Genomic DNA, 24,203 nt, shown 5'->3' on the forward strand with positions numbered 1-24,203 from the left:
AACGCGGTGGCCGCGGTTCCCGCGGGCCGGCGCAAGACAGAGCAGAGCCGCTTAGCGTGGCCACATCAACGTTTTATTGGAAAAGGGCGGAAAGACGGTGCGTTGGGAGATGCCTCCAGGCGCCGGGCCGGTTCCCCCCTCCGCCGCCGCACCCGAAACCGCAACAGCGGGCTGGGAAGGGGGCGCGTGCACCCGATGGCCCGCTGGACAGCTAGATGCTTCATCATATATATATATATATATATACATCCACGAGTATCTACGCTGAACGGGACGTACAAACGGGGTCACTGATGCTGTGGCATTCACGGGTGGAGTTTGGGGTTTTTTTTTTTTCCCCCCCCCTCCCCAAAAAAAAATTCAACGCGGAGCCGAGCGAGGGCGGCAGAAGCCCGGGGCCGGGAGGGAGCAGCCCAAAGCCGTCCGCAGCCCGTCCGACCCCCTTCCCCGCTCCCGTTAGCAGCTTCTCCCCTTGCGTTTTGCTACAAATTTTCGTGCTTTTTTGCTTAATTAAGGGGGACAACGGACAAACAAACAAACAAACAGCCACGTGAGCAAAGCCTCCTTCTCCCAAGCAGCCCCGGCACGGCATGGCCGGATAGGGGCCGGCGCAGCCAGCCCCCGCTTTCGCTCCCCGACCCCGAAACGCTTCGCAAAAAAAGGGCGACGCGAAGAGCCCCCGCCGCCTCCCGAGCCCGAGGGCCTGTTCCTGCCCCTTTCCTACGTGTTTGCCCCCCCCCCCGGCTTGCCGCCCGGCTCCCGCGGACTCGTCCATCCTCCCTCGGTTTCATATCTGACGCCCCTCGCGGAGGCGGTGCGGGGGGGGGCCGAAACGCCAGTTCCTCAGCGCCGTCTCCCAGCAGGGCCCCCGAGGGCGAGCTTTGATTTTTGGCGGCGCTGCTGGCGGTTTTCCTAAGCAGATGGAGGAAAATAAGCCCTTTGAGCCGCTTCCGCGTTGGGGCAGGGAGCGAAACCCCTGAAGGAGCGGCGGAAGCAGGGCAGCGCGCGGGAACGTCCCTAAAAGCCCAGCTCTCCGCGGCCACGGCTGCCACTCGGCCCCGATCCGGTTTTCTCCTATCCGAAAAGCGCGAAAACAGCGGGTTAAAGTGACAACATCCAGTGATGGTGGCGGTGGGGGGGGCGGTGGCGAGCGCGGCTCGGTTTTCGCCGCGCCGGGGTGCTTGCTAACCGAGCGCGCGTGAGCCGCCCGCCGCGCATCCCTCCGCCGCGAGCCCGGCGAAAGGGAGCGGGGAGGTGGCCGCCGCCGAAACCTTCCCCGCCGTCCCGAGCCTCCCGCGCCACCGAGCCCGCCGGCAAAGGGACGGCGGAGGCGGCGAAAGGGAGCCCGGCGTGGGGTTCGCCGCCGCGTGCCGCCGGCCGAGGACGCGGGTTTTCCCCGGGACGTCTTCCGGCGCGAGTCGCGCCGCGGCGGCGGCCTCCTCCGACCTCCCGCTGCGAGGGGCTCCGGTTCGGCCGCTCTCAGTACACGCACAGGTCCGGGAACTTCATCTCGTACACGGGGATGGAGTGGTTCTGGGGTTGGCCGTAAGCGGCCGTGACGGTGCCCGAGGGGCTCGGCGGCGGCCTGGGAGAGAGGAGGAGACGTTTCGTGGAGGCATTCGGCCCAGAAGCCGAAGAAAGTGGGAAAAGGCGCTCGGCACGGCGGCCGCGGGCGACCTACGGGGAGATCCATGCACGGTGGTGGCCTCTCCGTGCCACCTACTTCCCGGAGCGGAGGGACCCCCTTGGTCCCTTCCGTCACCCTGACCCCCCCGCTCCAAGCCGGCGCCACCCGGCGAGCACCCCGCTGCGGCGGCGGCAGCTTTCCGGGCGGCGGGGGCAGCCGCGCGGGGACCCCGCCGCCCCGACTCACCGGATGGTGATCTCGAAGATCTGGTTGAGCTTGCTTTGCAGCAGCGTGGCCTGCAAGGGAGCAAGGGCGGCCGTCGCGGCCGCGCCAGGGCTTGAGCATCCCGCGAGCCGGACCGCGAGCCGGCGGCGGGGGCCGAAGGGAGGCCGGGGACCAACTCACCCGGGCGCCGCAGTGGGCGGCGATCTCCTCGAAAGGGGCTTTCTGAAACTTCTCCACCACCTGCCTCCTCCGCTCCCGCTCCTGCTCCTCCACGGCGACGCCGTCTACCGAAGCGCGGTGGGACGAGGGCTCGCGGGGGCACGCCGGAGCGGCGGTACCCCCCACCGCCGGCCCCCTCCCCGCTTACCTATCGCCTTCTTCAGCGTCTCGTAGGTGATCTCCTCCGCCGGGGCTCTCTAAAGGAAGGGGGAAAAGCAGCCGAGGCTCGAAACGCCGCTCGTCCGGGGCCCGCGGGCCTCTTTCCTGGCAACCCGGGCTCTGCTCGAGCGGTTTTCCAGGCTGGATTAACCCAGCCTTGCGCCTATCCAAAGGCTCCCGTTGCTCCAAAACAGGGAAAATAAAGCGAGAGCCTTCCTCCCGCACGCCGGGGGCTGACGGTGGGGCTGGGACCAGCTCGGACACGGCCGGGGGGGTATCGGCAGCTCGTTCGTGCAGCCGAAGGGAAAATTAGAGAGGGCTCAACCACGTGCGGTGCCGAAGGGATGCTGCTGCCCCGGCGCGGCACGGTACCTCCTCTCGCTCGGGACTGTTCCTCGACTCCACCTCGACCTGCAGGGAGATGGTCTCGCCGATGCTCTTCCTCTTGGACAGGCGATCCTCGTCTGCGGAGGAAGCCAAAGGGCGCAGGAGCTGAGCGCAGGCGCCCAGGCTACGGCTCTGCCGGCGGGGCGGTGGGCGCGCGGGGCAAGGGGCAGCGGGGCCGAGCGCCCCCGAGGGACACGGCCCCCGCGCTCTGTGCCACCGCTAGATCTTCTCGGGCATCCACCCAAACTCATCCGAACCAGCAGGATCGAGGCCTGAGTCTCGATGGGGTTTTGCAGGCTCCTCGAGTCCAGGCAGCCGTGCATGGGGGGTCACCCCAGGAAGCTCCCCGACCGCTTCGTGCCTCAGTTTCCCCAAGTCTGCAACCTCCGAAGGAGGACAGATGGACAAGCGCTTTGCACCGCTGTAACGGCGTGGAGCTCGGGGACGGCGTCCCCTTCCCCGGGGCTTTACGGGACGCCCCAGGGAGGCACGTACCCGTCAGCTGGGGGATGTAGGGCGTGCTGAGCCGGTCCGAGTTGTAGCCGCTGCCTCCCAGCACCTCGCTGATCTTGCTCTGCCGGAAGAAGACCTCAGGGCCGAGGCGGTCCAGGCTCCTGCTCAGCCTACGGGGAGGGAGAAAACCCAGCGGAGACAGCGGCAACTCTCCTGAAACCGCGCCGGGGTGGGGGTGGCCAGCCCTTTAGGGGGCAGGAAAGGGGGGGCTCGTACGGCTTCGCTTAGCTCCAGCACGGCAGGACGCGCCGCGTTGTTTCCGCGCCCGTCGGCACAAAAGCAGAGAGAACCAGAAAAGCCCTCGAGCGGCCCCGACCCAGCGCGACGGATTCGGGTCCAGCCTGTGCTCAGCCGCCGAGCATCGTCCCGAGCTGGGGGCCGTCTCGAGACAGCGGCACTAGCGTTCGGGGCAGTCGCGCCGTAAGGGACCTCGCCAGCGAACGCCGCCCGTGCAAGGGCGTCCCAGCAGGACGGGGAGCCCAGCCCAGGGACACACAGCACGCCGGGGGCATCCTCGGGCCGGCAGAGCAGAGGCGCGGGGCGATCACGTGCTGGAGCTGCACCCGTCCTCCCGCCGGAGAGGGGAAGGCACAGCCGAATCGGGACGGAGCAGAGCCCGATGCCGGCTAATCCCACCAGCGCCCGCGCTCTCGGGGCTGCCGATCCCTCAGGACCGGCCGGCAGGAGCGGGCGTTCTCCAGCAGAGCCTCTTACCTGGGTCTCTCCACAAACACGTCCTCGGGGAGCAGATACGGAGCCTCCTTCTGCCGCATCTGGATGACCTGCAAAAAGGAAGAGGGGAGCCAAGTTCATCCCGGTCCCCGGGTTCATCCAGAGTGGCCCCGGCCCCGGGCCCTCGCACCTCGTGGACGTGCTGGCAGAAGGTGGGCACGGTGGTGAGCTGGCTGATGAGGTTCAGGTAGGCTGCGCCGAGGGCGTAGAGGGCACAGCGGTTGTACGCCGGCAGGTTATCCTCGTTGATCTGGGCGATCTCCTGCGGCGGAGAGACAGAGCCTGTAGGGCGGACAGGGCCGAGGTGCGGGAGAGGGGTCCCACCATGGTGTTTCAGAGGCCCCTGGGACAACCAGGGTCTCTCTCCACGGGGCCGACCCCATCCCGTTGCGTGCCATGACTCGTGGTGGGAAGAAAAGCTGGGAGCAGGGGACGCCCTCGCATCCTCCGTCCTCAGAGTCCCCAACTTCAAAATATCCCCCCTCCCAGAGGCTCCGTCACTCCTTCCATCACCTTTTTTTGGGACAGCCCAGCTCAGATGCCCAGACTCCAAAACTGGTGTAAAATCCCCACTGGGGCTCCCAAACTGGCTCAGCCCCTCACTGCAGGCTGCTGTCCCTGGCCAGCATCACCACCACAAGGCCACCTCCAGCCCTCAGCCAGGCAAACCTCTGAGCCCGCTTCGTTAACGCCCTCCACGAGCTCCCACCGGAGACCCTGCCACAGGGCCACCATGGGGTCCGTGCGCCCCACAGGCGTTCAGCCCGGCTCTGCCACGAGCCTACCTGCACCGCCAGCACCAGGCGGATGAGGTCCACCACGACCTCCTCGTTCGCCAGCTCGATGCTGATGAGCACCAGCATGCTGTAGAGCGCCTCGTAGTGAGCCTGCGCGTTGCTCTCCTCCTTGCAGGTCAGGTAGATGTGGCGGTAGAGCTGCTGGGCGTGCTACGAGGATGGGAAATCAGGAAAGTTTGAAAATTCCTTGATAAAGAGCATTTGGGATGGCAACACATCCTGGGGTAGTCGTTCCTTGGGGAAAAGAGCAGGTTTGGGGAGGACCCCAAAGGCCAAAGCCCTGATGGAGATCAAATGCCACCTAGGGACATCCTCGGGTTGAGAGGCACCTGCTCAATGGGATTTGGGGAAACCGAGGCACAGTCCTCCCACCAGTCCACGCGAAGATAGCTCGACCTCAGACCGCAGCACTACCTTCTTCATGAAGACGGTATCTTGGCGCGAGCACTTGTCCACTTTCAGCTTCAGCACAGAGATGTCGCTGATGGTGCTGCAAGGAAACGCCGAGGGGAAGGGGAAGCTCAGACACAGATGGAGGGAGGACGCGGACTCCCCACACGCCTCCCACGTGCCTGGGAACGAGCTGCCTCAGAGGAACCGAGGGGCAAAACCAGTAGTGGGTTTTAAAATCCAGTTGAGCAATTCAGATGTTCAGGAGTATCAAGTCAAATCACCATAGGATCTCAGCTCAGTAGCACTCGGAAATACCAGGCCGAGTTGGTAACAAAAAAGCACGTGCAAAATTGGTTAGCAGGACCTCATCAAACCCCAAGGAGATATCTTCATCTGGGATTACAGTGGCCTCAGGATCCAGCTTCATTCCTCTCTGGAGCACAGCTCACTAAAGCCAGCGCAGGCCAGCCTGCAGGGACGCGCCACAGCTGACAAAGCTACCGAGGAGGCAATGCTCGAGACGCTGGGAGATACCTGACAGTGGAGAACTTGTGGCGGTTCCCGTGGCGGTCGATGAAGCTGATGAGGATCTCAAGGACGAAGAGGCGGATCTCAGCATCCTCCATGAGGGTAGCGGAGAGCAGCCTGTCCAGGAAGGAGCTGGGAAGGGCCGTGAGCATGTTGCTGCACTGGAAGCCCAAGGAGACCTGTGGTGTCAAGGAGGAAGAGGGATAACATGACAATGCCGCTTGGGGGGTTAAAACACACCGGAGAACTGCAGGCAGAGAAGACCAAGTAGTTTAGGCTCCCTGGATGCAGGGACGGCGACTTGTCCATACCTGGAGGAGGGACTTCAGGAGCATTATCTGCGTCAGCCGATTCCGGTTCTCGCTGCCAGGGAGAGAAGAAACGAATGGTTAAAATCTGGGTGAAAACAAATCAACCCTCCTTCTGCACCCAAAGGGTGGAAAAGCCTGGGAAAGGGCAGGAGCGGCTCCCCAAGAGTCACCATGGCATTCAGCCATGCTGCAAAGCGCTCAGGTGAATGGGGCTCTAGACGCAACAGCCTGCAGCGATGCTGCTTTTTTGCATTCATCCTTCCAGGCACCAGAAACCAGGCAGCGCTTGCACCCTCTGCGGGCTGCGCATTATTTTATGCAAAGAAATGAAATCCCGAATTCTCTGCTCTCTTTCCCAACCCCGTACTGCGACATGCAGAGCTCCTGAGGGACGTCCCAGTTGCACCATCGCCCAAGACCCGCTGCCCACCTCTGCCCAGGGCCTGACGTGCACCACAACCAGCAGCATCCCCAGAGGACAAATTGCAGGTGGCAGCTCCTCTGCAACCTGCTGGCTCACCTACACCCCCAGAACAAGCCCCATCCTTCAGACAGCATCAAATGTGATTTACTCACTCTCCCGGAGCAAGCTCGCGAGCTGCTCCAATAAACAGCCCGGCACGTCCAGCCTGACACGGAGAAGGTTCGTGCCAACCGGGAGCGAATTTGGGTGCTGGGAAATTACCCCCGCGGGAGCGCGAGGCAGAGCGGGCGACGGGGATCGCTGCCGGCTCGCAGCGCGGCTCCCGTCAGCCGGCAAAGTCTCTCTCCCATCAGCGACAAGCAGGAACAGCCAGACCGTTGCTTTGAAGATAAATATAGCACGCAAATCTGTTTGCTGCTTTACCTACGTGTCTCAGCGCCGTCACCCTCGCTCCAAATAGCTCTCTCATATCCCGTTCCCACACTTCTCCGGCAGTTATGTTTGGGTGTTTTCCTGCCCTTCCTCCTGTGCCGGCTGCAAACGCCGGCTCCCGCTCGGCGTCGACAAAAGCTTCGACGCAGCTCGGAGGGGCCGATGCTCGAGGGGCCGCGGCGCCGGCCCGGGGAGGCAGCAGCCGCAAGAGCGGCCGGTCCTCCTTCGCAGGTCGCTCCCCTAATTTTTATTCTTTCTTCCCTACTAATTTTGGGTGAAGCCCCAAGACTGAGCTCCGGACAGCCAAATCTCTCGACGGGTCCCCAAACCGGAGCGGGGGAGTCACCCGCAGCATCGCTGCCCGTATCGATCCCCTTCTCCCCGTGATGCTCCAACGTTTCAAGCAGCCTCAATCCCTCACCGCCGGGCAGCGAAGGATTTTAAACAAGGATCCAGCAGCGCCACCTTCCCTTAGTCTCCGGTGGGAGCTCGCAAAGCTCAGCCTGTCCAAAAACGCGTCTACCTCCTACCCCGACCTTGAAGGACCACCACCGGGCTCCGGCTCCAGACACGGTGGGACCATCCCATCCTCGCCGGGCGCAAGCCTGCCTGCTCCGCGTGTCCAAAGCCTTCGCGGGAGAGCGAGGCAGAGGAGGGAGGGAAAAGCACCCATTCTCACCCGGTTTTGCTGGCCTCGATGGCCTGGTGCAGGGAGGGCAGCGGCACCTTGCTCATGATGAAGAGCATCACCTCGGAGCGCTGGTAGGTGGGCAGCGTGCTGGCGAAGGACCCTGCGGGGAGGAGAGCGCGCTGGCAGCGTGCGGGGCGCAGCCGGTGGCCCACCCGGAGCTGGCGCCCGCAAGCGGCTTCTCGCGCCCCTGCTCCTTCCTTTGGGGCTTTCCAAAGTCCTGAGAAATTCCAGCTACAACGGGCCCTGCAAAACGCCTCTTCCTCCCCAAAACCCTCTGCCTTGGCCCCGCTGCCACGGGGCACGACCATCCTCCGTCTCCTGCTTTCGGAGGGCAGCGCATCCCAGTCCCCGGAGGGCTCTGCTCCCGCCTGCCCTCTCCTCCTCCTCCCCTTCGCCAGGGCTGCGGTTTCCCGCCGGGATCGCCGCGATGCCACCTGCCGATAACCCGCCGTCGCGCATAAATCACAGCCCCTTCGCCCGAGGGGACGCGGTTCGGCCGCGGGAAAGCCTGCGGGCGCGCGGGGGCCAGAAACGCAGCGCGGGCCGCCCCACCGATGGTCTTGATGACGGCCTCCTGGAACATCCTCTCCTCGTGCTCCTTGATGATTTTGGTGGTGACGCTGCCGGCGCCGTCGTAGCTCCCGGTCAGGGCGTAATCGATGCTGAGCCGCAGCTGCCGCAGCAGGGTGTTAAACACCTCCAGCACCGTGGGGCCTGGGGAAAGGAGAAACGGGGCGCTGGGGGCGGGGGGGGCAGGACGCGTCGGCAGCACGGCGGGCCGAGAGGCGGGGAAGGGGGCGCCGAGGGTGCCTTTGCCCCCGGCACCGCGGCGAGGGCTGGCATCGCATCCAGGCGCCAGCCACGCGCCTGGACGGCCATCGCGGCTGCCCTCTCGCCTCCGTCCCCGGCCCCAATTTCTCGCGCCTCTTTGCCTCTCCGGCGGCGACCAAAGGGCCAGGGGAGGCGGGGGGGGACGGGACGGACGCGGCATCCTTCCCCGCCGCTTACCCACGGAGCCGGAGGCGGCGATCACGGCCGCCTCGGAGAGGACCTCCACGATGCCGGCGCGCACCGTGGCCGCGCTCTTGCTGTTGGCGTCCAGGTGCCCCAGGAGCTGCTGGATCACCAGGTGCGAGTGCTGCGGCTGGAGGCAGAGGGCGAGCGTCGGGCGCAGCCCCTTCCCGCAGCCCGCGGGGCACGAACCACCCCCCCCGACCCCACCAAACGGGACGGGGCACCCGGCGGGAGCCTGTTTTACAGCAGCGAGCAAGAGCACGCAGCCCTTGGCGCAGGAGAAAACCACCGAAAGGGCCGCTCGGATCCAAGGCGGCGAGGGTTAATCCCGGGGACGCCGGGGAGAAGGGACTCGGTTCTCGCCAGCGTGTCCCCCGTCCCCCACCTGGATCGAGTACATGATGATCTTGAAGCAGCGGATCGCGAAGGTCTTGGGCTCCCACAGCGAGTGGTTATCCAGGTGGCTGCGGAGAGGACGGAAACGGCGGCGGTTCCAGCACCCCTAGGTGCCCCCGACGCCGCAGGGGCGCAGGCGGCACCCAACGCACGGGGGGGCGACTTTTCTCCACCGTACGTTATCCATCCAGCGCCGCCTTCCCCGCTGCGCCCAAAAACCGGCGGGGCGCAGCCTGAAAGCGCCATCCCCACCGCCGTGCCTCAGTTTCCCCCCACTCCCCAAGCCTGAAACGAGGGGTGCGGGACTAGGCACGAGGCCGGGACTTACATGAGGACGGGCTTGATGGCGTTCTTGATGTTGCCGTAGGCCGCCCGGCCCAGCAGTTCGCGCAGGCACCGCTCCGCCAGCTCCGCGGGGCTCTCCTTCTCCTTCTCGGTGGCTTGCAGCGGCGAGGGCGAGCGGCTGGGGCAAAGCAGAGGGCAGAGCTGAGCGCGGCAGCGGCGGGGCAAGCAGCACCAAACCCCGGCCACCTCCACCGCTTTGGGTTTTTTTTTCTTCCCCCCCCCCCCCCCCGATGCCGGCGGGCAGGAGGCAGGTAGAGGCGGCAGCCGGCGGAGAGCAGCCGCGCCGGCGGCAGCGGGCGCTCACCTTTCGGCTTCCTCCGCGCGCTGCAGGTTGAAGAGCAGCGAGGGCACGATTTTGTCCATGTGCTGCGGGTCCCAGATGTTGGCTTGCAGCTCGTCGTTCACCGTCTTCCTCACCACGCCTTGCAGCCCCTTGATGCCGGACATCCGGATCCTGGCGAACGGATCGGCACAGGAGTGTCATACGCGTGCATGTAACGTATAGAGAGCGCGTTATTTTTGGTTGCGCGTTATTTTTGGTTGCGCGTTATTTTTGGTGCAGCCGCAGAGGCGCGGGCGAAGCTGCCCCGCTGGAGGGCGATGCCCCACGTCCAAGCTCGGGGCCTGGCGCGCCGGGGCGGCAATCCTCCCGCCGGGCACCCCAGCACGCCGCGGCTCCCCGCGGCCCGACGGACGCGAGCGGCGAACGCTCGCAGCCGGCTAAAACCGTCCTGGCGGCAGCAGCCGGCTCCTACGCGTCCTCTTTCCCCCGGGAAGCCCCCCCGGGCGAGCTGCAAGCGCTCGTCCCTGCAGCGGGCGCTACCCACGATGCAGGGTGGCATCAGCGGGTCCGGCCTCTCCAGTGGATTATTTTCGGCTCCGGCAGGTCTCTGTTCTCCGGATACGGTAATGCATGGTGGGTTTTGTTGCACCCCCCCCCCCCCCCCAAATCCCAGCAGCCGGAGAGCTGAGGTGCACCCAGGGGTGCAAGGCAGCAGGGAAACCTAGACGCCTTTCGCCATCTGCATCTCTGGGTTCAAATATCCGGACTCAGGTTTAGCCTGCAAGAGTCAGCGATAAAAAACCTCCGCCGGCAGCAAGACTCCCTGGAAGCAGCCCCTCCGTGCCCACCGCTGACGCCCGCACAACGACAGCAAGCGTTTACCCGCGGGAAAATAACCGGCTCTCAGGTTTCCCTAACGCGTCCTGCAGATGCCATCGAGGCAACGACCCGACCGAGAGACAGCTCCCGAGGACGGGCCGTTCGGCAGAACCGGGGCCGCCGGGAAAGCGGCGCCGCCGCTCCTCTTTAATTACAGGAGCTGCAGAATTTCTCCCTTCCAGCCTCCCAGGCAATTTGGGCAGCATCACCGGTGCCCTCAAGGTCAGGCGGAAATAACGAGCCTCCTGCATTATTTCCTTATTAAGGAGGGGAGGGGAAAAAAAAAAAAAACCCTGGTGCGCGGCAGCCAGCACGGCTGTAACCCCGTCCGCGGGCTCTGCTGGGCGTCGGGGAGCAGCAGCCGGCAGCAGGGCACGGCGGGGGCCGACGGCAATCGTCTTGTTAATCCAAATTAAGTTTCCAGCGAGCACCCAGCTCTGGGGAATCGCTACCAGGGCGCGAAGGCAGCTTTCCGGAGAGCAGCCGGCCCGTCCCCCGGGGAAGGAGCGAGGCTGGGAGCTCCCCCCCCGCCGCGACGCTCTGCCCGGCGGCCGCGGACGCCCCGCTAGCGGCGCGCTCACTTCGTCCGGACGTCCGGGTCGTCGTGGCTGGAGTGGCACATCTCGCTGAAGCGGGACACGAAGAAGTCGTAGCTGCGGTGATACGACGGCGTGTCCTCCTCGATGTTGGCAAACTTGACGAACTGGGGTGGGGTGGGGGAGAAAGTCAGCGCAAAGTGAGGGAAAGCCAAAAAACACGCGTAAAACCCCCTCCCAAACAAGCAAACCGCGGCCAAGCCCGGGGACGTCGAGCGGCCGAGGGCTCCAGCAAAGGAGCAAGGCTCTGGCCAAGCATCCCCGCTCGGCCGCTGCCGAGCGGCCCGAGGCCAGCAACCTCCCACGCCGCGCCGCCTCCCGGCGCAAGAGCTTCGCCTGCCGTTTTGCCGGCTGACAAAATAGCCTGAAACGATTAAAGGTCGCCGGTGTTATTTCTGCACTGGTCCTGCTCTCTGCCAGGCGGCGCGGGGTTCCCACGCTCCAAGCCAGCCAACCGCAGCCGAAAAGCGGCTGGGACACGCGGGGCCGGGGAGGAGGGGGGAAAACCCGGCCGCTTCGGCGACACAAAACGACGGCCGGGAAGGGATAACGCAGCCACCGATGAATGCATCAGACCTGAACGCGTCAGAAAGCGAAGGAGGTGGTGAGGGCGGTGGGGGGGGGGGGGGAGGAAGAGCTGCTAAATTTAAAGATCAAAAACAAAACGGGAACGCCGTCGAGCTGGAAATCAGGCGGTTCCCACCCCGAAGGAAGGATGCTGCCCGGCTGCCCCATAACGAGGATGGAGAAACCAAAGTGGATTATAGGCTGCCGCGCCATATGTTCATCGCGGGGATTACGCGCTGGGCTTATTCGCACGGGGAGGGGGAGGCCGCGTTGCCCAGCCGGCTCTCCGGCCCCCCGCGATCGCCCCCTCCGCGGCGAAGGCTTCACGCCGCGGGAATGACTCAGGCGGAGCGGGCGGCAACCCCACTCCCTCCTAAAAAAAGCAGCCGGCAAAGTCTCGTTCCTGCTCCAGGCTCCTCACTCGAGCATCCGCTACCGATCCCGGACCGCAGCGAGAGCGACGCCAAGGAAACAGCTCTTCGGGGCCCGGGAGCATCCTTGCTCCCCGCCGCGGTGCCCAAGGATGCTCGAAGGCAGGCGGTTTGCTCCGCGCGGGAGGAAACCTGCGGGACAGCATCCGCTCACGGCGGAGCTGCTCCGGGTTGCGTTTCGCACCGGGAGGACGCTCGGCCTCGGAGGGACGTCGGCCCCTGGGAGGACCCTTGCGTTCCCCGAATCCCCGCCTCGGCTCGGGAGCTGGGCTCGCGCCTGCAGGGATGTTTCGGGACGCAGGACGCGCGCCGCTTCTGACCGCTCGGAGGACACCAGCGGTTCGCATCCCGTCACTCGGCCGCGCTTGTCTTCTCCCCGCGTTTTACAGCTCCGAACGGCTGTGAACGGTCCGGCTAAGCTGTTTATTGCAAGCAGCGGCTCTGTTTAAGCCACCCCTTTTTCAGCGCACAAAGAGCTCCCGAAATCCGCAGGGCATCACCTCCTGAATTGGTCTCTTGTCCCAAAACTGCTGACAGCCCCGCGTGTCCTCGGGCTCGTTTAGCGAAAGCGGCCGAGAGCAGCGACGGGCCACCGAGAGCAGACAGCGCGGGGCGCCTACGGGGCAGAGGCTCGTCCCTTTTCCCCTTCATTCAGCCTCCCGGCGGACGCGGGTAAAGAGCGTCAGGAGGGGAAACTGAGGCAAAGGCACGCGCGCCCCGCGGGAATTAGCTCGGAGACGCTCCGGGTGCCCCAGCCGCAGGTGACCGCCGCAGTCCTGGAGGCCACCCAGCCCCAAATCCCCCCCCCACCCAACCCCACAAAGGGGGAAAACAGCATTCGAACCCAAACCCTGTCCTGACGGGGGCTGTTGCCCGTCCCGGTGCCGTGCAGCGACCCGGGGAGGGCAGAAAGCCACGGAGCGGGGTCAGCAGGACCCCACCACCACCACCCGTCAGGCGGCCGCTCACCGAGTTGGTGCCCAGGATCTGCAGGTTGGGCTTCTCCGACTCCAGCAGCTTGGCCACCATCTTCAGGAAGCTCTCCACGAAGAGGTTGATGCTCTGGCAGTGGCAGGCCATGAGGAGCTGGTCCAGCGCCTCCATGGCGATGCACACGTACCTGCGGGGCGCAGCAGGCGAGCGTCACCCTCCCGCGGCCGCGGGGGCACCGTCCCCCCCCACCACTGCCCCCCTCCCAGCACGCCCCAGGCTTCACCAGCAAAGCCAGGCTAACGCCAACCTCGTTCCCGGGTAATCCTGGAGGGCAGAAGCTTGCATCCGGGAGATTTTTAGGTGGACTTGGCTACTCTCAGCATCCCTCCGCCCAACCAAGCCCCAGGACCAGGGGGGCCAGCGGCACTTTGCATCCCTCCCGTGCCGCTTGCGGGTGTCCCTTGCCCTAACGGTCTTTGCATCCCACGGGGGAGCGCTGGGAGCATCGCAGCATCCCGGCTGGGGAGAAGGGGACGGGATGAACCGCGCCGTTGGCGGAGTCGGACCGAGGCGCCCCAGAAAAGCTGCGCTGAAACACCCGGGAGGCAGGGAAAGGCCACTGACGGGCAGGGTTTGCTCCTGGAGAACGAGGCTGCTGCAGACGCTCGGCGGGAAGCTGCCGGGGAATAACCGCGGCGGTGCAAAGCCGGGGCTAAGGCGGCTTTAGGTGGGAAACAACGGGCAGGAGCCGGCACTGGGCGCCGATGCGCGTCCTCTTCCCACGCCGATTCGTCCCGGCCGAACGCAACCCGCAAAGCGTTTTTCCATGGACGCAGAAAGCTCTGCCGAGGCAGAAACCCCGACCCGCAAACCGCTCGCAGGCCACGCAAAAACCTCCTTCGACCACCGCCAGCCCTTTCTCTTCCCGGCTTCGCGCGGGGACGAGGAGAACCCATCCCGGAGGGGTTTCCGAGGGAAGGAGCCCTTCGAAGGAGGGCAGGCATCTGCTTCCCGCGCGACCCTTACCCGTAGCGGTGCCGGCTCACGTCCCTGATGAGGCGCTCGGAGAGGTAGGCGCCGATGCGATCCAGCTTCTCCGGGGCGGACAGGGCGTAAAACGTCAGCTTCTCCATGTTGGTCTTGACCAGCCCGTCCTGCAAGAGAGCAGCGGCGGCGGGACGTCACCGCCTGGCACCCGGTCCCCCCGCCGCCGCCACGCGTCGCCCGTCTCCCCGGCGGGATTTCCCCCCCGCGGGCGTTTCGAGGCATCGCGCACCCCGAAAGGTCGGAGCGGAGCATCCCGCCTCGCTCTTACCTCCGGGTCCTCGGGGAAGATGTTGTCCACCAGCCTCTTGTAGCGGGGCCGCAGGGCGCCGCAGCAGCCGCAGACGCCTGCGGGACGAGGGACGGCTCAGCCGGGGCCGCGCTCACCCCGAGCGGCAGCCGCAGAAAAAAACCCGCCCAGAATCGGGGGTACCGCGGTTCCCACGCCGGAGTCGCCGAAGGCCGCAGCCGGCCCCGCTTTTAGGGGTGCGCTCGGCATCGCGGCGGCTGGACGCCCCATCCCGGGCGTCTCGGGATGCCAAACAGCTGATTTGCAGCTAGGCAGGAGCTCGGGAGGCCTGAGAGCAGGCACAGCGAGGATCCCATCGATAATAATTGCATAATTAAGCCCAACGCCGCCGTCGCCTAACCCGCCCTCTGCCAGGCGGTGGGGCGGCAGGCGGAGATTTGCCTTTATAGCGTTTCCTCCAGGCGCAGCTTAACTCCTTTTTCCAGCTCCGGGCCGGTGCCGCAGCCCCGAGCAAGGCAGCGCCTGGCACCGCTCCGCCGGGCGCCCACCAAGTGCCCCAGGCAAAGCAAGAAATTAAAAAAAAATAAAATAAAGCAACGCAAAAGGTTTCCCGGCAGCTTGAAACGCTTCCCCGCCGCCCCGCGCCGGGGAGAGGTGGCAGGCGGCGAAGCCGGGTCCGGGGACGGTACCTGCCGCGGCCCGCGCGGAGCGTCTCCCGGGGCGGCGCGGAGCGGCGACGAGGACCAGCCCGGCCGGAGCATCGCCGCCGAGGATGCTCGGCCGGGGCGGGAGCAGCCGCTTAAATAAACTGGGGAGGTGCCCTGCTTTAACTGCAGCTCAGCAACCAACGCTGCGCGGAGGAAGCTCACGGCCGCGCTCCTCGAGGCCTGCAACTGACTTCATAAGGGCACTCCGACCGATCGCGAATAAATCTGAATTAAAAACCATGCAAAACCCCTCATCCCGTGTAGGGCGCCCCGGTAGCTCCAGGTGACCCCTCTCTCCGCGCCGCCAGCTTTTCCCAGCTCCGGCGGGACCCAAGCGCCCTTTGCACGCCCACGCAAATCCACGATGCAAATCCGCCCGGCTCCCAGGGCCGCCAAAGCTGCCCTTTAAGCCGCTCCGTCTCACTAATCGCGTTTAAAAGAGCCCAACGGGGCGCCGGGGACGGCGCCGAGGAAGGGGCGCCCCGACGAGACGGGGGACCCCGCGGGGTCGGCTTAAACTCAGGGTTAAACGCTGCGTTTCGGTCCGGGCAGGTGCAGAGCCGTTCACGCAGCGATCGTGCCCCGGTCTTGGGAAAAACCGGCAGCGAGGCGCTCGCAGATCCTGCCTTGGCGACGTCGGGACGTAAATCAGCGCGGACCCTTCGGCTCACACCGCCGACGGATTTTGGCCCGCCGTTGTTTCCGCGTCGCTGCTCCAGCGAGCCTGCCGGTCCGGCTCCGCAGCTTCAGTAGCGGCCAAATTAATTAACGTTTCGCAGCGGTGATTAGACTCGGGCATTAAATCCATGCACGCGGAGGAAATGACCCATCGGGGGCCGAGCCGGGAGGTCCGCGGGTGTTACACCCGGGTGGCTTTTTTGGCAGAAAACCCTCCCAAACGCCCTCGTTGCCAGAGGGACCGAAGCGGTGGGGAAACGCCTCTTGTCGCCCTTGCCTTCCCCCTTTTCTGCCTTGTTTGCCGCCCCAGGGGGGCTGCGGTCGCCCGGGGCCGACCCGCGGCGGAGCTACGGCACCGTGGAGGGCTCGGGCGCGAGCTGAGCATCTCCGCAAGGACCATTTCCTGCGCGGTTTCTTGCGGCACGGGCGTCAAAGCCTGCACGGGCCCTTCGAATCCAATTTGGGAATAAAACTCCCGGATTCGGCCGCAGGCGTAAGCTGAGCCGTAAGCGAGCCGCGGCTTGGGAAAGCGCCGCCAGCACCAGAAGCAACCCCCTTTTCCTCCAAGGGCGCTGAATTAATTTGCAAAGCGTTTTTTAACTAAACACAGGGATTAAAAAAAAAAAAAAAATCTTAATTGCATTTCACGTCCCCCCGCTGAGCCATCCAGTCCCACGGAGCGCCGCTTATTTAATGCGAAACCGTACGAACGGGCGGCTGGCGGCCGTGACTCAGTGGCACGCCGCAGCGCCCGACGTGCCACCTCGCCGGCGCCCGAAAAGCCTCACTTCCCCCTGTCCCAGCTGCCGCCGCCGAAAAAAGGGAACCTGCTCTATTTGCAGCCCCGGCGGAAAGCGCAGCGAGGGAGCGCGTCGGAAACGCGGGCACATCCGTCCTGGACGCGGCCGCGGGCGGCAAGGCGACGCTGGCTCCATCCATCCCGCGCCGGCCCGGCCCACGGGCGCCGCCGGTCCTCCCCGTTCGGAAAGCCGTTCGCGTGGGTTTCGGCGTTAAAGGCAGCCCCCTCCCGGAGACGGTGCGGGGAGGTTGGCACCCCGGTTCCCGCGCCGCGAACCCGGAGACGGGGGGGGGGGCGGACGTTCCCGATTTCCCCTCCGCTTCCCGGCCCACGGGTGAGAAACGTCCCCCGTTAACCGTCTAATCCCTCCCGCAGGCCGAGAGACAGTTAAAAGAGAGATTAAAAAGACACCGATAATCCCGGGCATGCCTAACGCACCTTTCATGCGAAGCATCCGGCGGAGCGTTCGGGCTCCTGGACGCTTTCCAGCCGCCACGAACCGGCACCGCCGGGCACCGGGGTACAGGCACGGTCCCGGCTTCGGCGCCGGGATCGTCGGCTCGGCGTTTCCCCACCGCACGCACACCCGGAGGCAAACGCCGAGCCCGAGGGGCGACCGGAGCAGCCGGCTGTCCCCCCCGCTGGCTGGCAGGACCTCCCCTTCCCCAAAAAAACATGCAGCGGGGCCGGGTCCCCCGCAGCTCCCAAGCGGGGAGGATTATTACGTGCTCGGGGCTGCTGCAGAGAGCTCGGATGACGACAGCAGCTCCCCACAAATTCCTGTGTGCGAGTGGCAGAAATCATCCCCTTCCCCCCCAAAATAAATAAAATATTAATCAGCCCCAAGCACCGTTCTGGATGCGACCAGGCACCGGCGAGAGCTTTTGGGCTGAGCTGGTTCCTGCCAAGGGCACCCTCCTTCGCCAGCTCGGCCAGGAGCATCGCCGGACGGACAGGTCTCGGCAGCAGGGTGAGGATGCTCCGAGTCCGGAGCGGGACGGGCGTCCCCCTGCCCGTGGCCGGCCCGGCTCGGGGGGTGACAAGGGAGGGGGACGACGTGCCAGGAGGCAGGCGTGGGTGGGTGGGAAGCATGTCCCCCCCCCCCCCTCCTCGTTTTGCGGGTGGAAAAATACCAGCTGGGAGACCTGAATGACTCAACAGAGGCCACCACGGAGGAGCCGGCACCGCGACGAGGAGAGGAAACCGGGCGTCCTGCCGGCGGGGACCAGCCCTCGCCCCCCGTCACGGCGAACCCGCTGGCCGGCGGCTTCCCAACCTTTCGGGCCGCTCCAAAGGCGGCATCCCACGGGCACCCTGCCCACCCCCCAAACCCTCTCCGCACTCACCCCCGGGACCCGGCCAAGAGCGAGCTCGACCGAAACAACCCGCGGGCGGGCTCGAGGCCACGGGGATGGGCTCGGCGACCCCCGCGGCCGGGCAGCTCCCTCCGCCGACGTGCGTGGGAAAGGATGCTCGGGCGGCGGGGCAGAGAGGATTTAATACCCGGCCGCCCCAACCCGTCCGAAATAATAATAATAACAACAACAACAAAAACCCAAAAAAAGGAAAGGGCAGCTCGGCGCGGATTAGCGGCGGCGGCCAGCTGTGCCCGCCAGCTGTTCCCCACGAGGCGCACGGTGCGGGAGGGAGACGCGCCGACCCCGGGGCAGCCCGACACCCCCGCACCTGCCGCCGGCGCTGGCTGCCCCCCCCCCCCGGCTATACCGGGGTGCACGCTCCCAAGAAATAGGGTCGATGTCCCCACGGTCCGGGGTGTCGCTGCCCCTGCCGGTACCGGCTCCGCACGCTGCCCGGTACCGGCGCGGGCACTCACCGTACATGGCCGCTGCCGCTCGCCCGGCCCGGCTCGGCCCGGCTCGGCTCGGCCCGGCCCCCCGCACCGGGCGGAGGCGGCAACGCAGCGGCGGCTCCTCCCGCCGGCCCGGCCGCAGCGCCCGCCCCGCCCCCACCGCCGCCCGGCTCGGCTCGGCTCGGCTCGGCCCCGCCCCCAAGGCTCGGCCCCGCCCCCAGGGCCGCTCCGCTCGGCCCCGCCCCCAGGGCTCGGCTCGGCCCCGCCCCCCAGGGCTCGGCTCGGCCCCGCCCCCCAGGGCTCGGCTCGGCCCCGCCCCCCAGGGCTCGGCTCGGCCCCGCCCCCAGGGCCGCTCCGCTCGGCCCCGCCCCCAGGACTCGGCTCGGCCCCGCCCCCCAGGGCTCGGCTCGGCTCCCCACATCGTGTACCCTGCACCCCACACCTGCCCCGTGCTCCGCACCCTGCACCCTGCACCCTGCCCCGTGCCCTGCACCATGCTCTGCACCCTGCACCCTGCACTCTGCACCCTGCACCCTGCACTCTGCACCCTGCACCCTGCCCCGTGCCCTACACCATGCTCTGCACCCTGCACCCTGCACTCTGCACCCTGCACTCTGCACCCTGCACCCTGCCCCGTGCCCTACACCATGCTCTGCACCCTGCACTCTGCACCCTGCACCCTGCACCCTGCCCCGTGCCCTGCACCATGCTCTGCACCCTGCACCCTGCACCCTGCACCCTGCCCCGTGCCCTACACCATGCTCTGCACCCTGCACCCTGCACTCTGCACCCTGCACCCTGCCCCGTGCCCTGCACCCTGCCCCGTGCCCTACACCCTGCACTCTGCACCCTGCACCCTGCCCCGTGCCCTGCACCCTGCACTCTGCACCCTGCCCCGTGCCCTACACCATGCTCTGCACCCTGCCCCATGCCCTGCACCATGCTCTGCACCCTGCCCCGTGCCCTACACCATGCTCTGCACCCTGCACCCTGCACTCTGCACCCTGCACCCTGCCCCATGTCCTACACCATGCTCTGCACCCTGCACCCTGCACCCTGCCCCGTGCCCTACACCATGCTCTGCACCCTGCACCCTGCACTCTGCACCCTGCACCCTGCACTCTGCACCCTGCCCCGTGCCCTACACCATGCTCTGCACCCTGCCCCGTGCCCTACACCATGCTCTGCACCCTGCACCCTGCACTCTGCACCCTGCACCCTGCCCCATGTCCTACACCATGCTCTGCACCCTGCACCCTGCACCCTGCCCCGTGCCCTACACCATGCTCTGCACCCTGCACCCTGCACTCTGCACCCTGCACCCTGCACTCTGCACCCTGCCCCGTGCCCTACACCATGCTCTGCACCCTGCACCCTGCACTCTGCACCCTGCACCCTGCCCCGTGCCCTACACCATGCTCTGCACCCTGCACTCTGCACCCTGCACCCTGCACCCTGCCCCGTGCCCTGCACCCTGCACCCTGCACTCTGCACCCTGCCCCGTGCCCTGCACCCTGCACTCTGCACCCTGCCCCGTGCCCTACACCATGCTCTGCACCCTGCACCCTGCACTCTGCACCCTGCCCCGTGCCCTACACCATGCTCTGCACCCTGCACCCTGCACTCTGCACCCTGCCCCGTGCCCTACACCATGCTCTGCACCCTGCACCCTGCACTCTGCACCCTGCACCCTGCACTCTGCACCCTGCCCCATGTCCTACACCATGCTCTGCACCCTGCACCCTGCACCCTGCCCCGTGCCCTACACCATGCTCTGCACCCTGCACCCTGCACTCTGCACCCTGCACCCTGCACTCTGCACCCTGCCCCGTGCCCTACACCATGCTCTGCACCCTGCACCCTGCACTCTGCACCCTGCACCCTGCCCCGTGCCCTACACCATGCTCTGCACCCTACACCCTGCACTCTGCACCCTGCACCCTGCCCCATGTCCTACACCATGCTCTGCACCCTGCACCCTGCACCCTGCACCATGCCCTGCACCATGCTCTGCACCCTGCACCCTGCACTCTGCACCCTGCACCCTGCCCCGTGCCCTACACCATGCTCTGCACCCTGCACCCTGCACTCTGCACCCTGCACCCTGCCCCGTGCCCTGCACCCTGCACTCTGCACCCTGCCCCGTGCCCTACACCATGCTCTGCACCCTGCACCCTGCACTCTGCACCCTGCACCCTGCCCCATGTCCTACACCATGCTCTGCACCCTGCACCCTGCACCCTGCACCATGCCCTGCACCATGCTCTGCACCCTGCACCCTGCCCCCGGTGACGTCTGCACACTGGGCAGAGTGGGAGCGCTTCCCGCCAGCACCGCACTGCACCCTGCACCAGGCTGCACCGTCCGCACTGCCCTGTGCCCCCGTCTGCATCCTGCACCGCACCCCGTCCCGTGCCCGCAGGTTGGCCCCGCACCCCGCACCCTGTGCGTGGCACCGGCAGGAGGGCACGGCACAGCACGGCGCAGCGCTGCACAACACCGTGGTGCACCATGCAGCACGGCTCGGCGCAGCACCGCCCCGCGCTGCACAGCATGGCACAGCATGGCATGGGGCCGCGCAACACAGCAGTGCGCCCCGCAGCACAGCGTGGCACGGCACCGCAGGGCGCTGCACAGCACCACACATGGCCCCGCACTGCACTGCACTGCACAGCAATACACTGCACAGCATGGCATGGCGCGGCACTGCATGGCACCCCATTGCACTGCACAGCACAGAAGTACACTGCATTGGGCAGCATGACATGGCACAGCACTGCATGGCCCTGCACTGTGCTGCACAACACAGCAATACACTGCATTGGGCAGCATGGCACGGCACAGCACTGCGCAGCACTGCGCAGCACCACACTGCGCTGCACAACACAGAAGTACACTGCATTGGGCAGCATGGCATGGCACAGCACTGCATGGCACCACATTGTGCTGCACGACACAGCAGTACAGTGCACCACACAGCATAGCATGGCACGGCACAGCACCACACTGCACTGCACAACACAGCAGTACACCGCACCGGACAGCATGGCATGGCACAACACTGCATGGCACAGCACAACACAGCAGTACACTGCACCGGGCAGCATGGCACGGCACAGCATAGCATGGCACGGCACTGCACAACACAGCAATACACCGCACTGCACAGCATGGCATGGCACCGCAATGCACAACACAGCAATACACTGCACCGTGCAGCATGGCATGGCACATCACTGCATGGCATGGCACAGCACTGCACAACAGAGCAATGCACCACACCGGGGGCAGCATGGCATGGCACAGCACTGCATGGCACGGCACTGCACAACACAGCAATGCACCACACTGCGCAGCATGGCATGGCACAGCATAGCATGGCACAGCACTGCACAACACAGCACGGCACTGCACCGCGCAGCATGGCATGGCACAGCACTGCATGGCACGGCACAGCACTGCACTGCACCGCGCAGCATGGCACGGCACAGCCGCGTGCAACGCAGAGCACACTGCACCCCGCGGCACAGCAGCACGCCGCCCCACGCAGCCTGGCCCCGCACGGCACGGCGAATCGCACTGCACCCCAGCACAGCACCGTACCCCAGCGCCTCGGACGGCTCCAGCTGCACGACCTGAATCCGCTCCACGAAGCAGGCGGCCACTAAAAGGCCTTACCAGCCCCCGGCCCGACCCCGTTTCCCCTCTTTCCCACCCATTTGCACCTCTTCTGCCTCTTCTCCCCAGCCGTGAATCGCTCCCTCCTCGAGCCCTCGCCGCGCCGATCGGGCCAGGCCTTCGCTTTCTAATTAGGCAGTAGCTGGCGCCTCGCAATCCTCCTCGCGGGGAAATCACGTTTTAATTAAAGTATTTCTGGAGTGCATCTCTGTTGCCGATTCCCCGGGCGGTGGAGATGTTTGAAGGGAAGAGCCTAAAGCTAGAGCCGGACGCAGCGAACGCCCCGGCCGCAAACCCTCATCCCGTTGCTCACGGGCATCTGAGGCCGTCAGCTCACCGCGAAGGGAAGCGGGCCAGCGCCGCGGGGCCGGCACGCTGCTCTTCCCTGGGATATTCTCCCAGGACGCCCAGTTCGGTGGATCCCCCCATCCAGGACCGAGAAGCCCCATCCCGAGCCCGTCCCGTCCCTGGGGTGCGTAGGGGGAGGATGGCAGCGCCCCGCTCCCGGGAACGCCGGATGAACGCTCGTGCCGGCCGGCACGCTGGCCCGCAGCGTCCTCGCCGTGTCCAGGGCCGGATCCTGCCCCCCCAGCGCGGCCCGGCCGTCGGCTCCGACGGGGACTGCTCCATCCCGCCGCAGCCGGGATGGGCAAGGCCAGGCCGCGCATCCAGCCCATCTCCGGCACGTGGTTCTTCCCGATTTCCGGCACGAGGGAGGAGAAGAGTTAAACCCTCCCCACCGCCAGCCCCTACCTGTCATCGCCAGGCTCGGTCGCGCCGCGACAGGGACCCCGAGACACGCCAGCCTGGCTGGCAGGGATCGCAGCACGTCTCTCCGGCACGGCGCGGTCACCGTCCCCGCGCCCAGGATCCGTCCGGCCCCTCGCCTCTCCGCCAGCAAGCGGGCACAGGGAGGGGGGATGCCGAGTCGGTCGGGGCCAGGGGTGCTCTCAGGACACGTGTCCCCTTCCCCGCCGAGGGCTCAGAAACGCCGTGCAGGATTCGGCATCGCGGGCCGGAGCAGCACCGGGACGGACCGCTGTCCCCCGAGACGCCGGTGCCTGCTCTGGGACGGCTCGGAGGGGACTTCGCTCGCGAGCACTCGGGGACCGCAGCAACCTGGAGGCAGCCGGAGCAGCAATAGTCATGCCGGGAAGACGACAGGGAGACGTGCAGCCGGTGACGCCGGCGCCTGGGCCACCGGCCCTCCTTTGTCAGGCACGTCCGTCCCCGGTCTGTCTGCTCCCTCCTTCCTCGCATCCCTCCCGCTCTGCCGCGGCTGTTTCCATGGCCACGGAGCTGCCGCAGCAAAGGCAGCGGCGGCTGGGGACCGGGCCACACGTCCCTGTCCCAGCCGGCTCTCCGGGGTGGGCCCCGACCCCAGGGAGGCGACCGCCAGCTCTCCATAGCTGCTCCAGCACGTCGGCCGCGGGGCATCTGCGCCAGTTTTGCACACCCACCGTGTCTTCTGGCACCAACACGCCCTCGCACTGCTTGTGCAACGCTCAAGGGACGGGTTGCTCACGCACGCATCCGGCTGCTCGCGTGCCCTGCTGGTTCTTGCACGCTCGTGTGCAACATGTCACGTCTTGCATGTGTCCGTGTTGCTTCTCGCACGAGCCCGGTGCAGGAGGATCAAGGAGCAGGAGCACCGTGTCGCTGTTAACAGCACCGGGCAGGGCAAGTGATGCCACCCGCACATGACAAGGGATCTCTGCTGAAAGACTGGCCACCACCACCCCTCGGTCTGCAAGGGGCGCACCCGCAGGCAGCTGGATGAGCACCCCTCTCAGCAGCGCTGCTCCTTCTACCAGTATCAGCCGGAGACGCCCCAGCTCTAGGAGATGCTGGTGGCGAGACAACAGGTCCCCAGAGCCTGAGGGACACCTCTCCTGGCCGGCTCTGGGCTGATTTCAGGCTAGTCCTTGCTGGTGGGACCCTGCGCCACCTCCCCAGCCCTTGCTGCGCGGAGGAGGAGCTCCCTGCAGACCTTCAGGGAGCCCCTGCGCTCACACTGGGGGCTGCAAGGGCTAAGGTACTCTGCCCAACCCACGCGGCTCCCAGAGCTGGGGCCAGCACGGTGGGTCACCCCATCGGCCTCCCAACCTGGGGAAACCCAGCATGCCAACACCCTGGCTCTGAGAAGGGGAAACTGAGTCACGCTGTGCCTCTCGGGCCCTAACTTCCCAGCTAGCTCGACCCCACGGGCCACCCCATCGCCAGGGTCCCGTGCAAGGCCGCCACCGCCACGGCGCTACAGACACCTCGCGTCCTCGTACACAACCGCGCCAGACTTGTCAAACAGCACAGGGTGACCGTGGCAGGGCCAACCCAGCCTTGGAGGCAAAAAAAAAC

The 24,203-nt window shown here is 66.3% G+C and overlaps 1 protein-coding gene across 3 annotated transcripts; it reads right to left on the bottom strand.

Annotated features, from left to right (window-relative positions):
* Window positions 1-57: 57 nt before the first annotated feature.
* Window positions 58-23,120, bottom strand: EFR3B (EFR3 homolog B). 3 transcript variants are annotated; one of them, XM_068936732.1, is made up of 23 exons: window positions 22,602-23,120; window positions 14,198-14,274; window positions 13,909-14,036; window positions 12,919-13,069; window positions 10,937-11,058; window positions 9,498-9,647; window positions 9,177-9,311; window positions 8,838-8,916; window positions 8,447-8,582; window positions 7,991-8,152; window positions 7,427-7,538; window positions 5,892-5,943; window positions 5,587-5,759; window positions 5,074-5,149; window positions 4,648-4,809; window positions 3,993-4,124; window positions 3,845-3,912; window positions 3,113-3,240; window positions 2,603-2,694; window positions 2,220-2,268; window positions 2,033-2,136; window positions 1,874-1,923; window positions 58-1,585 (listed from the first exon to the last, which is right to left on the bottom strand). In XM_068936732.1, the coding sequence occupies exons 1-23, from the start codon at window positions 22,606-22,608 to the stop codon at window positions 1,480-1,482; spliced, it is 2,451 nt and encodes an 816-aa protein (XP_068792833.1). In that variant the 5' UTR covers window positions 22,609-23,120; the 3' UTR covers window positions 58-1,479. The 3 variants fall into 3 exon arrangements, with proteins under 3 accessions (XP_068792833.1, XP_068792832.1, XP_068792831.1); XM_068936731.1 differs by lacking the exon at window positions 22,602-23,120 and adding an exon at window positions 18,195-18,317; XM_068936730.1 differs by lacking the exon at window positions 22,602-23,120 and adding an exon at window positions 16,799-16,928.
* Between the last annotated feature and the right edge of the window lie 1,083 nt (window positions 23,121-24,203).

The sequence above is a fragment of the Struthio camelus genome, chromosome 3 (genome assembly GCF_040807025.1).
Source record: "Struthio camelus isolate bStrCam1 chromosome 3, bStrCam1.hap1, whole genome shotgun sequence".
NCBI classification, from domain to species: domain Eukaryota; kingdom Metazoa; phylum Chordata; class Aves; order Struthioniformes; family Struthionidae; genus Struthio; species Struthio camelus.